Here is a 14,080-nt window from a genome sequence, read left to right as displayed (position 1 = left end):
AAATTAATTTTTTGCAGTATAAATAAATATTTTTAAATCATTTTTTAAAGATTATATATGCTCAAAGTTTCAACTTATTGTATTTTATATTTGCAGATCACATGTGATCTGAACTATAATTTCGATTCAAAACGGAGGAGCTGGCACTGCGCCACCGCCCATTTTGAGAGGAGAGGAGAGGAAGGGGGCCAAGATACACCCCTGCACCACTTCCTCTTCAAGTAAATTTTAATTGTGTTTAACAAAAAAAAATGTTTAATTGTGCAAGAAAATATGAAAAAAAAGAGAAAAAAAGAAAATTTTAATCATATTATTTGGACAAATTTTTTAAAAAGAGTATTTTGAATTGATTAGTTTCTTTAACTTTCCCTTTGAAACTTAAAAGAAAATATTTTAAATTAATGAATAAGGAATTGAGAAAAAGTTTCTCTTTCTTTAATATTTATTCTCCTCCTTTTTTGTTTAATCGTAGGTTTTGAGTCATACGACAGCGGTTGAACTCTTTTACCCTTGGTGATGGAGTTTACAATAGTTGACGTGTGTAGTTTTATCTTCAATTTCTTATTTTTTTTAGTTGTGTTTTAGTGTGTCGAATAACAGAATTAACAATATAATTTTGAAAAGGTGACGAAAATAGTAATTCCATGTGCCTCAGAGTCTTGTAATTCTGGACAATTACAAAAATCAGAAACTTTTTGGGTTTTCCCGAAATGGGTGCATGCATTAAGCAAAAAACAATAAATTAATTAACAGTGTAACCTTATCTTATTTTTTTTCAATCTACCTCTCCAGTACTGAGGCTTAATTGCCCAGTGAGGATCAATCACTTTGCCAATGAACAACACCATTTCATTCCAGTAACAAGAATGCATGATCAGCTACAAGGTCTTGGGCTTGTTTTTTCTCTGGACTGGATTTGGGCTTTGGATTGTATTTTTCTTATTTGGGGTCTTAGCACTACATCTGTATTTCTAACATGTTGGGCTTCTGCAATGATTTTCCCTTTTTTTTTTTTTCCTTTTAACTGCAAATTAACTATGAAAATCTTTTATACAAAATATGATCTACAATCTGAAGCACACAGATAACCATTTAGAAGGAAGAAAGCATCTAACAACCTTTATATATATATGTTTATTATAACCCAACAACAACAAACTGCCAACTTAATTTCCTCCTCTTATTTTTCTTTTCTTTTCCTCCAATTTTTCATGCCAACGTTTGAGGTCCTTAATTTTCAATGCCCTGCACGTTGAATTCCATGTTTCTGAAAGTTTATAAATTTTTATCAAGTCTCTTTCCTGTGACCTACATCTTGGATTTCATCAAGCTATTGACAAGCACTTTAACCAATAAATTTATAATTCTTTAATCTTTTCCACGTCTTCTAGCTTTTATGACTTTGCTAAAACCCTCCTTCTTTTAGTCTTTTGCATGCATAATCAATCTTTTTTTTTTAAAAAAAAATAATTATAATATTCATTTTTTATATTTTCGGCGGCTGCTTTATAGTCTATATCCAACGTCATTGTTACCATTGTTAATTTTTCGTCCATCCTCAGCCGATCCCTACCAATTAATGAATTCCTCTAATTTATATTTCACATACATGAATTTCAAACCAAAGTTTATAAAATAATTAAGAAAGAAAATAAATATTTTAATTGACAGCTAGCCTTAGACCTACCTGCAATTTTTACCAATTTATAGTCCTACGTCTCATAAGTTCAACTTATTTTATTTCACAGTGTAGCAACAGGAAAAAAGAAATGGACCAATAGATGTGAAGTAAACGAAAAGGAAAATATTATTAAAAGTGAAAATATTGGGAGGACATGACATCAACTCCTCCACATGAAATTATCAAGACTTTCTCGTTGAAACTAGAAGTGGCAAACCATGCATCATAACATGTTCTTGAGGAGGAGAAGGAGCTTATAGAAAACAATACACATGCATGTTGGACTTTAGGGGCAATAATTTTGTTATTATTAAGAGAATTTTGAATGTCTTAGACGTCACTTAAGCACGATTTTGCTAATTATATATATTTAAATTTAATTTTATATATTAAACTACCAATTAGTAATTTAAAACAATTTCAGGTTTGGTTTCTACGTACTTCTTTTATTCTAAATATTTCAGAGATCTGAGCAATACGCTTTACAGATTTATGTATATTGTTCTCTACATTCTATAGTTTTTTTTTTCTATTTTTGGTATTTATACCTTCTAATGAATTCTTTAATTTTTCTTTTTTATAATACAAAATTCATCAAACATTAATTTTAGATATTTATCCTACTTCAATGTAATAAATTTTATAATTTTGATAGTTAAATACTTATTCAAACTCCACTCACTACTATAAATAAAGGTCTAAGCAATAGTTATAAATTATTATTTTATATATTTTAATTATAACCATAAGTTAATAACAATGGTTTGGGATCTATTACATCTGCCTTCGTAGTTGAGTATAAAATAGTTGTTTATTTATTTTTTAAAATTAGATAAAAAATATGATTAAAATTATAATTTTATTAAATATAAAATAAATTTTTTATTAAAATTATTATTATATATGATAAAAATTAATTTTTTTTAATAAATTTAAATTGTTATTAAACTGTTATTTTAGAGATATTAAGACAATAATTTTATAATTAGTGTTAAAATACTTTGCTTAAAGTCTAAAATATATGGTGATTTTTCTAATTACCATTTAACTCTTCTCGAATATGATTAGAATCTGTTAAAAATTGTAAAGGGAAGAACTATTTAATTTTTTTTTTAAATCAACCTTCACTTATATACGTAATAATGTATTTTATGAATTTAAAGTTAACGAAGAATTTTAAAATTTAGAATATGATTGTGATTAAATTGTGAATAAAAGTGGGAGATGTAAATCTTGAATTTGATTGGGTTGTTAGATTTGATGTAGATTTTGTATTTTTAAAACAATTAATAGTATTTATTAATGAAATTTTTTATCGAAAAAGAAGTAACTAGAATTATATTCTGATATCACGTCACAAATGCTTTAGAGCACTGCGTCTATACGGCACTTAAACAGATTCCAATAAATTTACATTCTGCCAAATTCAGTCTATCGAAAAATCTTACCACACTGACTGATTTTGTTATGCCTTAAACTCATGCGGTTGAATCTCGATCAGTGTATACAGGAATAATAATTAACGGACAATGACCCTTTTGAACAATTCTCTTTGACCCTTTTGAGCAATTCTCTTTCAATCTTCACAGAAATAAGTGTCGCACATCCCTAGAATTTATAGACGTGGCAGCTAATTTGAAGGATAACAATTTTTTGGGTGGAGGAGTTAGTAGAGAGATGGAGGTGGCTAATGGCTTTTGGTAGGAAAGGAGACAAAAGAGGGAGAGAGTGAGGTTAGGAATATCTATATAATAAATAAAAATTAACAAGCTTTAACATAGGTGAGAGAAAGTTAATGTTTTAAATAAAAATAAATAATTATAAAAATGAGGGTGTCGCACTCCAAAATTTAGTCTAGTGAAAAGTGCATCCTGTAGTCTTGAAAGGTCTAAGGTTCTGTCTATATCAGCATCTCCTTAGATTTATTGTTACGGTCACTAAATTGTTTTAATTTAGTTACTGCATGCCTACGGTCTGCAAAAGAATTTGGCTAATTTATTAGTTGGTGAGATATAAAATAACTGCATTTAACAAATCTGCTTTATTCTTTATATGAACATTAAAAATGAAAATGAAAAGGTAAAAAATAAAAGAAAGATTACAAGTTGACTAGAACGATAAAGAGAAAGAGAGAGAGAGAGAAAGTCTCTCAAACGAGTAGATGCCATTTGATTCCTTCTGTTTTTCTCAGCAGTATGTCTCTATATATACTCGTATGTTTCCTTGTTGTTAACCATATATACTAGTTATTGTAGACTCAAAAAACCAAGATTGGAAGGTTTTCTTCTCCCTCTCTCAACAAAATGGTAAAATCCCATTTCTGAATCTCGTGTTCTTCGTACCACGGAAGAAAGGTGGTGCCCGTACCCCCACCTTTCTCCGTCGATCGAACAAGTTTCCTTTCTACTCAAAACTCTACTATTAAATGAACCTTTCACTAATAAATTTATGTTGTATATGCTCCAACACCAGGGCATCTGCAGAGATGTTAAAACCGGAGTCGGAGTCAACCAAGAAAGGAGGCTTGGTGGAAATAGAGCTGCACTTTTCGTTTATGGTACTCGGCTCAAAGTTTTCTTTCTTTATTCATTTAGCTCTAATTGAAACAAGTATAATATCATTCATGTCTTTTTCCTGCATGTATATTGATGAATTTAGGACTGGTTTTTGATGAATTTTTGCAGCTATGGAGGGACTGGAGAACATGGCATTCGTCTCCAATGCCATAAGTCTTGTTACTTATTTTAATGGGTATATGAACTTCAGTTTAACGAAATCAGCCACCTCGCTTACCAACTTCATGGGAACTTCCTTTCTATTAACACTGTTTGGAGGCTTCATCTCAGACACCTTCATATCGAGATTCAAGACTTGCGTCTTGTTTGGATGCATAGAATTATTGGTATGTTCATGTCTTGCCTTTTCTAAATCACAGGCTCACAGCTGCACTGATACGGCACCTTCTGTGTTAATTACAGCTTGTGGATTGGTGTTATTTTTAAAGCCTTGCTAGTTACTTCAATAAAATGAGAAGAATTATTGCTTAGTAAAATTTAGTCTTAAAGTAACATATAATACTTTCTAATGTAAAAAAAAATGTATCTAATGATCTGATTTTTAAAATAATAATAAAATAAATATACCCTTTTACGAATATAGAACAAAAACAATGAATAATGATTCAATTGTATTGGAATTAGTCCTAATACTATGAGTATGATGTACTTTCAACTTTAATTTTAGACGAGTGAATCAAACAAAAGATTGTATAAAAATGGGTATAATCTAATCTTTTGATTAGTTCAGTATGTAATTGAATTAGTTACAGAGATTAGCTCTTGATGATATCAACAGGAAAATTATGTATAGACTTCAATTTAAAATATATATTATATAATTAATTACATTTTAAAATTCACAATAAATCCATAAAAGACTTGCAATTCTTGGGAGAAGAGCACAGCATATGGCCAACGTTTTCTTAATGAAAATTATTGTCTGTGTCCGTCCGATGAGTTGACAATGAACTGAATATTGCCAATTGATTATCGCATATGGACATGTACATAATACATTAAACCAAGATATTTTCTGCATGTCACCCCACGACGTCACCGTTTTGTCTGTGTATAAATTACTTTTTAAAATTATGACAATTGTTTTTACCACTAAATTAAGGCATTTTCAGGGCTATGGCATCCTAACAGTTCAAGCACATTTCCATCAACTAAGACCGATACCATGCAAAGTTGTTGAGAAGCACCAATGCGAAGCAGCAAATGGTAGCCAAGAGGCAATGCTTTTCACTGGACTTTACCTTGTTGCATTTGGTACCAGTGGGGTTAAATCTGCGTTGTCAGCCTTAGGTGCTGACCAGTTCGATGAAAATGACCCTAAAGAAGCAGTTCATTTGTCTAGTTTTTTCAACTGGTTCTTGTTTAGCCTCACTGCTGGTGCTATAATTGGCGTCACTTTTCTTGTCTGGATAAGCACCAACCGAGGTTGGGAATGGTCATTTGCTGTGTGTACTGTTGCTGTCTTGTTAGCTGTACTCTTCTTGTCCATGGGGAAGTCCTTGTATCGAATTAATGTGCCCAAAGGAAGCCCCATCCTTCGCTTTGCACAGGTATTTGCAGCCGCAATACGGAACCGAAACCTTCCAATACCAGAGAAGACAGATGAATTACATGAAATTCATGACAAGCAAGAAGAAATCCTGGAAAGAACTGATCAATTCAGGTATTATAAAGTTTATTTCAAGTGCTTCGTTATCAATAGCGTAGGCTAAGCCTGATTACTATTCCCAAATTTCAGGTTTCTTGACAGGGCAGCAATTGTACGGACCAATAATGGCGCATCAACATCGATGGCCCCTGGACCCTGGAGACTATGCACAGTTACACAAGTTGAAGAAACAAAAATCCTACTTCGCATGTTACCAATTATACTTAGCACAGTCTTTATGAACACATGTTTGGCTCAACTCCAGACTTTTACAATCCAACAGAGCACCACAATGGACACAAGTTTTATTGGCTTCCACATCCCTGGCCCCTCAATTCCAGTGATACCTCTGCTTTTCATGTTTTTTCTGATCCCCATATATGATCGCATTTTTGTTCCATTGGTTCGGAAGATCACAGGAATCCCAACCGGAATTCGATACCTTCAACGTATTGGAGTAGGGCTAGTGCTTTCAGCAATCTCCATGGCAGTTTCTGGCATTGTGGAAACACACCGCAAATCAGTAGCAAATGAACACAATATGGTAGACTCTACAGAGCCTTTGCCAATGAGTGTGTTTTGGTTGGGGTTCCAATATGCCATTTTTGGAGCAGCTGATATGTTTACTTTGGTTGGTCTGTTAGAATTTTTCTACGCAGAAAGCTCGGCTGGGATGAAATCATTAAGCACAGCCATCTCATGGTGCTCCTTAGCTTTTGGGTACTTCCTGAGCTCAGCGGTCGTGGAGATAGTGAACAAAGCTAGTGGTGGATGGTTAGCTAGTGACAATTTGAACAGAGACAAGTTAAACTACTTCTATTGGTTATTGGCAGGGGCAAGCGTGGTGAATTTTGTATTTTACTTGGTATGTGCATCTTGGTATAGATATAAGAAGGTGGAAGTGAAGAAAGTAGAAAGTTCTGGCGAAGGTGATGCCAAGGGAAAGGTCGAATTGATACAAGTTTAAAAATGTTAGAGCAAAACAGTAAAATTCCAATAGTTTTTCTTCCCAAGGTTGTTTGTTTCTATGTTGTTGTATTGGCCTACACTTAAAGTCCTTTTTTAAAGTATGATAAAAACATATATAACTACGAGAAAATAAGAGAAAAATATATATATTGTGCACCGTTGTTGTATAATGTTGACCATTAAACTTGAGATCCAGCATGAATAATAAACCATTATCTTAAGATTTCTCAAAATAAAGTCGTTACAGTCCAACCATGAGTAATACAACCATTAAGATTTTTTTGCAGGATTGTGTTGTTTGGGGAGAGCATTGTTGAAAGTTAGTCAAGCAAGTAGATTAATGCCAATAGTAGAAGAGGAAACAAAAGCAAGGTAATACTTCCTCTTGTATAACGGTAATCTTTTTAACATTATGTACAACATCATTAAGAAAGGGACAGGGACAGCACATAAATGACAATCAAAACTATTTACAAGAGTTTCGTCCTACCATTTTACATCCAGCGTTAGGGTCTCGGGAGGTACCAGAATAGATGGGAATTTTGTAAATGAGATATTAGACATTAAATTACTCCATGAAACTGAATCTACTGATATAAAAGGTCTGACCTTCTTAAGCATTACAAGCCTCAGCTTCTGAGCTTCAATTCTTGCCATTACTTCAAACCAAACCCGTTCAACTGTAGGCCTTGTTTTCCAGTCTTCCAGCACATCATGTGAAGTTCCATTCCTCGCAATACTCTTTATTATCTCCAACTGAAAATGAATGATCGTTGCTGCTTTAACATTTGCTCTAAGAGAGCCTGAAACCCACTTTTGCCCCAATCTGTTACCAAGAAAGCTCCTCAATAGTTTGCCTAGCATATTGATCTTCAAACTAAAGGGATGATTGAGCCTAGCTTTGCTCTTATACGCATTACTAATATAGCATTTTTCAGGTAGTAATTCAATCATCTTTTCAGACAATAAAGTTGTTTCAACTGGTGAATCATAATTCCTAGTCCTGTATGCAATAAGCGATGCTGACCCAATAATGCGTATAGGAAGTAATGGCATGCACAACGACTGCCCAAAGGAGCAGAAGCCAGTCCTCCCCTTGCTAATCTTAAAACTCCTATTTTCTGTGAAACTATGGTCAAAAGTGTCAAAAAGAGAGAGTTCTTGAGCTCCTTTAACTTCTACAGTGATGCCTTCACCCACTAGTATTCTTTTCAAACGGCTGTGCGACACATTCAGCTGATAGCAAGCAAAACAAACAATGAGAAACTGAATCAAAAAACCACACACCACAGATAGACATGTATTATGAAAATCATAAGACACTTGAGTTCCTAAGGAATGGATGTTGATTGCAATATATAAACCAAGTCTTAAAAGCATTAAAATGACCATATTTCCTTTAATTCCAAAAGGAGTGGTGATGTAATATCCGAATCATAACTTCCAAAAAAGGTCATATCACCATAAATAGAAGAAATGAAGAAAGTGTAAAGCATCGCAATTGAACTGAATGTATGATATGTACGCTCATTTCTGCACAGTAACTTCTGATACAATAATACTGTATTAGAATGCCTTCATTTTCCATGTGTAAGCATTCAGCTAAGAGTTATGATGTTCAATATCCTATACAAAGAAATATCATTTTGATATCAAGAAATGCTCGAGGATGAAAACCAGAAGATTCTCAAACCCAAAACCAGAGCAAAAGGAAGCAGCTCCAGCAAAAGTTATCACTCACTAGTCAATCCTACCATGACACTAAATAAGAGAAAAATGCAAGCTGGACCCAGTAATATATAAACGACAACACAGAGATTAGTTATTTTCACATAAAAATAAAGTTACTTTCAAGCCAAACATCTTCCAGGAAAATGGATACTAATAGAAAGAGGTTCTAGGGGTTAGTTACAAGTCTAGATCTGAAAGAATTGGAATTTCTTAAATTTTAACGAAAGGAAGCACCAGATCACCAATTACACAACTAATATTATCCATCCATACAATTCAATGGGTAACGAAATTATCGGATACAAATTGAAACTACACAAAAAGTCATATGGAGAAGCAGAGAAAGCAATAGGATTTACCGGCAACAACAAGGAGAGCTCGTCTTGGCCAGCGACAAGCAAATCAAATGGACCGTCCACTCTGAAGGTGTCAAGTACAGCCGAGTAACCAACCTCCCTAACGAAGTCTCCAAAATCATCCCTTTCTTCGTTGAACTTGTTCCAAGAAGCAATTTCGTCCGGGAATTTGAGAACCAAGTCATTCATCCCGAATCGGATCCGGAACTCGTATCTCTGAGCAGTACCAAATCTAACCTTGCTCACTTTCAATTTGGAAGACGTAATTCCATCAGAATCCCAATTCTGCGTTTTGAATATCTCTTTGAGAACATCCTGTAATGGGAAAATCGAATTGATAATCCAATAAGAGTTATTGGGACATGCAAAGAAAAAGAGGATAAAATTGAGGAACGCACCTGGAGGACGTGGGTATCGTTGGGGTGGAGAAGGGCGAATGCTATGGCAAATGGTAGGGCATGAAATTGGAAGAACAGGACGATGAGGAAGAGAAGGGTAAACGACGACGAATTATAGCCATGGATTCAGCGTAAGCGACCTAAGTAGCGTGTAATTAATGGAGTTGGGGATCTCATATTTTCTCAACTGCATTCATTTTGGAATTGATAGTCGTTAAAAAGACGAGTGTAGCCCCAAATCTCTGTGATCTGCCACGTGCACCAAGGAGCATATGAGGGGTTCATCATTAGGAGCTATTTCCGCCGCCAATGGAATTATTCTCTATTTCAATTGCAGTCTTTGCGATTCCATTAATATTTTATTTACGTCTCCCTTACAGGTGAACAGCCTACAGAATGTAACTCTGCGAATGGACTCCATTCTCCATAAAGTAATAGAAGTGTTTCATAAAGAACTGCATTCCCCCCTTTGCAGAAGGACTTAGTTTAGCTTTTAATAGTTTCGAGTTAATTCCCGTCCCTAAGTGTAAGAATAATCCATATCCAAATACAATTTCAAGGCCTGCGATGCATAGCTGAGCAGATAGTAATCCAATTTTCCACTCTTTAATTCCAGAGTTAACCACCCAAGAAAAACAAGAGTGAATAGTTTATGGTTTACTGACAACAAAAGTGAATAGTACAAGTTTTCGATTAACAATTCAGGATACATTTTGATTTTATTTATCGAACAAAACAAATTCCACACGACTGGGAATCAGTTACAAGCTCATGGAGATCCTGATAAAGGAGGCCACATAGTCGAAGTCCAAAGACACCTGGCTGAGAGCTACAATAAGAACGAGTTTCCCCTTCCGCCTACCAATGGCATCAAGTCGCAGATCCTTAAAGAATAACACGCCACCTACATCATTTATCACAAGCTTCCTCCACTCCTCAACCAAGGCAATGAACAACGTACGAGCACAAAGGGGCCCAATGCAATAAACTTCCAGATAAGAACTACAAGCGTACAGCCTGTAGTTCTTCATACTTCAAATCTACAGCATGTAGGCGCATCTCAACTTCCCAACACTAATGAACAAATAAAACATGATAAAGAACTAGAAATGTCCTGCTTGTTCCCTTTTCTTTTCTCCTCCCAATTTCTCGTTTGCAAGATCTTGGAAAGGTGGTTTCAGTAAAGAATGCTCTGGTGACACAGGCCATCCAGAAACGCAGAAACTGATTGACGACCATGATGAAAAACACATTCCTGATTGATCCTTTATGAATCAAAAGATTCCTAAATGCTTTTATCAAATCACCATCTGGATGAATAAGTTATCTGACATCCTCCCTCAGCAAGCAAAGGGCAATGCATCAAGATATTGATGCAGTATTCTTCTCTGCATATGAACCATATATGGTGGTGGATACTTTGGAGGGAGGCCAATAGCGAAACACTGACCTACCAACAATGTTCTCAACAGGAAGTGGACCCCTGAAAATAAGGTGAACCACTAAATGTTAGAATGCAAGATAATCTGAAACAACAAATTGATCAAGGGGATTACAGACTCTCGAATTACCAGTTGTGGGAGTCAAAACTGTTATTGCGATTGTCTCCCATAACAAAGACATAATCTTCTGGTATAAGCTGCATAAGCAAACAAAACAATTTTCTAATCAATATAATGCAGGTAATTGGAATACAATAATAACAAGGTACAAAATACAATAATGAATTGACAAACATGAAATGATGAATGGAGAGCATAATGCATTACCACTGGTTCCATCTCATAAGCAAGTGGCTCTAGAATGAAATCCTCATCTTGAACAACTCCATTCACATATAACTTGCCCTCATGAACCTGCAAAACACAGTGGCCAAAAAACAATGCCCACACATAATGACATTCGTTCATGAAGAATGTAAAATATTCTTTTCAAACCAAGAACGTGCCAATGGAAGACAAAGGAATCATGTAAATAACAAGTGTCAACAAAGAAAACAAGTATAATCAATAGAAGAAATAGAACATTACTTCAACAATGTCTCCAGCAGTCGCCACAATTCTTTTTATAAATACATCACCAGAACTATAACCGATTTCCTACACATTGCAAACAAGGAAACTATCGGTAACTGAAATCTTGGAAAGAGTAAACTCTTAATCATGTTCAGCTGAAAAGCTCATTACAAAGAATACCTGCAAGATTGGAGGTGCCCTGAATATCACTATATCTGAAACTTCAGGCTTCCTGAAAACATATGAAACCTAACATACCAAAAGAGGGGGAATCATATCATTTACAAGATAAACAGAGTTTCATGCTTCCAACACTATATTGCAGTTTGTATTTCTTTTGGCTTGGTCCAGCATATAACAAGAACCTTTACCATCAATATAATCTCCTACAGATAACAATTCAAAGTGCTGGCAATCATCTAGCACCAGTTTCTCAATAAAAGTCCACATTATTACAATTCAAAAGCATCAGTGGAAAACAAAATAAACTTATGACACAAAAGGTATGTTTGGTACGAGGTTAAAGAAGATTATATATTACAGGGGTAATAGTTAAATGTCTGGTATTTTAACTCATTGCACTACCTCCATCTAGTGCAACATCGGGAATGATTAAATGGATTAAATTTTAACCTCTCATTTTGTTAATGGGTTAATAGTTACCCTCATTTTCAATATTGAACCAAACATCATGAAAGAAAATATTATTCTAAGGGGTTAATATTATTCCATAAAACAATGCACAGTTATATCAGTTATTATCCAAGGGGTCAGAACTTTAAATAGCTATCAGCTGCTTGAAATTTTGCAGCTGCTCTAGAATCAAAGATGTTTAACATGATTGAAGAAAAAGAATAAATAAAGAACAAGGATTAAGAATTAAAATTATAGCATAACAGTAAGTTTAGAAATTCTTTTACATCAATACGTAGATTTCTTCTCCAATCTTCCAAACACAATACCATGCTAGTCCAATTCTTTATTATTTTTTTTTTTTAAAAAAAAAAAAAAAAAAAAAAGAAGAGAATCCATAAACAACTGCCCAACCCAAGAACTACAATATAATGTTAAAACGTCCTTGATTGAAATAAGATAGATTTGATCCTCGATAGATAAGCACCATATAGTTCATAGCAAATATGAATTCTGAATTAAGCTGAAGAGCAAGAATTTTTACCTTCTCTGCGAGAATGCGATCACCCACGTCCAGAGTAGGGCACATGGAATTTGAAGGAATGGATCTTGGCTCCGCCAAAGCCGACCGGAACAACAAGCTAACAGCGGCAGCCGTAAAAATGGCCTTGGCATCCTCGGAACAAAAACTGAACACCTTAGTTAACCAGCTTCCACTCTTGGCAAACTCTTTCCCGCTAACCTTCAACGTCACAGTATTGCAATCATTGCTTACACAACTTACTGTCCCACCTTTATCCACGTCGCTACTCTTCGGCTCAGAAGCCGACTCATTACAAGGAAGCCACCTTGATCCTTGGATAAAAGGAAGGATCGAGGAGGCTTTAAGTGGCGAAATTCCTAAAATGCCCGTGCATGATGAAGAAGCTGAAATCCCAGCCGTTGACTTCATCAGCGAGACCAACCCGACAGCAATAGGGTTCCTACAGTTATCACCGAAAATCTCTCCAGAAACGGTACCATAATTCGAAACCGAACTCTTATTCCAGGAATTCAGCTTCTGGTTCGTGCGCCGGCAACCGGACTGGAAATCCCGCGTCCGCGGTGCAGGGGGTTCGAGATCCGAGTTTTGCACAGTAGGGGAAGCGAAAATTCGTGAACGAACCCAGCACGCGTGGAAGGAGCGAAAATTTCCAGCCCGTATACCGGCGCAGGAAGCGATGTTTTGGGCGACATGTCCAGAGTAGGTTAAGGTAACACGAACAGCCATATCAGCAATTCTGAAAAGCTTGATAACGATCTGGTAAATAGTTGCTTCGGAAAGTGAGGGAGAAGATCTAGGAAACCCTAGAAGCAAATAAATGCCATTTCTATTGAAGAAATCAGAGAATCGGGGAAGGAATGAAGGAATTGAAACTTTGAACTAGATTAGGGTCAAAATCGGTCGCGATTAAAATGATTTACAATGAATGAATTAGGGGATTGATTATGAGGTGGGAAATGGGAGAGGGTTCCTGAGCTCTTTGGTCTCTGAGAGAGAGAGTGAAAAGAACTCAGGTTAGGACGCTACGCTCGGATCTACAAAGACAAAAACGCTAGGATTCGGGGAGAGTTTTGGGTTTAATACAGGCGCTGTAGCAGAGTAGCGAAAGTAGACTTGTTTCTTTCCGTATTTACGAAATTGCCCGCGTTTGACATGTTCACAGTTGTGTTTCTTTTCAACTTTATATTTATGAATTATTCCACTTCAGGTTTGTAGAGTTTGATTAAATTTTAATGATTTTTGGTATAATTTAATCAGATTTTATGAATTTTTCTTTCGGTTTGTTCATTATTTTAAATAATCTTAACTTGACTTATTCAATAATTAGAAATATATAATTCATTTAAAAACTCAAATTCAAATCCTTACTCTGTTATCCCAGCTAGAAGAAAATATTTTGAATGGCCCATTGTTTTCATTTTTAACATTGAAATTCATTTTGCCATTGGATTGTTAAAAATAATTTGCAATTTCGATCGATTTCAGATTTTAATTGAATTTGCTTGTGGTCCCACGAAATTGGCTTCTTA

At 35.0% G+C, this 14,080-nt stretch overlaps 2 protein-coding genes across 3 annotated transcripts; one reads left to right on the top strand and one right to left on the bottom strand.

The window, feature by feature from the left end:
- The first annotated feature begins 3,791 nt into the window (after positions 1 to 3,791).
- Positions 3,792 to 7,169, top strand: LOC110606345 (protein NRT1/ PTR FAMILY 4.5). 2 transcript variants are annotated; one of them, XM_021745105.2, is made up of 5 exons: positions 3,793 to 3,987; positions 4,154 to 4,238; positions 4,366 to 4,583; positions 5,370 to 5,920; positions 5,996 to 7,169. In XM_021745105.2, the coding sequence occupies exons 1-5, from the start codon at positions 3,985 to 3,987 to the stop codon at positions 6,870 to 6,872; spliced, it is 1,734 nt and encodes a 577-aa protein (XP_021600797.1). In that variant the 5' UTR covers positions 3,793 to 3,984; the 3' UTR covers positions 6,873 to 7,169. The 2 variants fall into 2 exon arrangements, with proteins under 2 accessions (XP_021600796.1, XP_021600797.1); XM_021745104.2 differs by having other exon boundaries at positions 3,792 to 4,238.
- A 55-nt stretch (positions 7,170 to 7,224) lies between these two features.
- Positions 7,225 to 13,620, bottom strand: LOC110606843. The gene is made up of 11 exons (XM_043953508.1): positions 12,552 to 13,620; positions 11,555 to 11,623; positions 11,390 to 11,458; positions 11,129 to 11,215; positions 10,931 to 10,998; positions 10,728 to 10,842; positions 10,464 to 10,624; positions 10,178 to 10,361; positions 9,360 to 9,482; positions 8,965 to 9,276; positions 7,225 to 8,110 (listed from the first exon to the last, which is right to left on the bottom strand). The coding sequence occupies exons 1-11, from the start codon at positions 13,275 to 13,277 to the stop codon at positions 7,361 to 7,363; spliced, it is 2,664 nt and encodes an 887-aa protein (XP_043809443.1). The 5' UTR covers positions 13,278 to 13,620; the 3' UTR covers positions 7,225 to 7,360.
- Positions 13,621 to 14,080: the final 460 nt, after the last annotated feature.

The sequence above is a fragment of the Manihot esculenta genome, chromosome 18 (genome assembly GCF_001659605.2).
Source record: "Manihot esculenta cultivar AM560-2 chromosome 18, M.esculenta_v8, whole genome shotgun sequence".
NCBI classification, from domain to species: domain Eukaryota; kingdom Viridiplantae; phylum Streptophyta; class Magnoliopsida; order Malpighiales; family Euphorbiaceae; genus Manihot; species Manihot esculenta.
The sequence above is the reverse complement of the archived record's forward strand: the minus strand, read 5'-3'. Positions and strand labels throughout refer to the sequence as shown.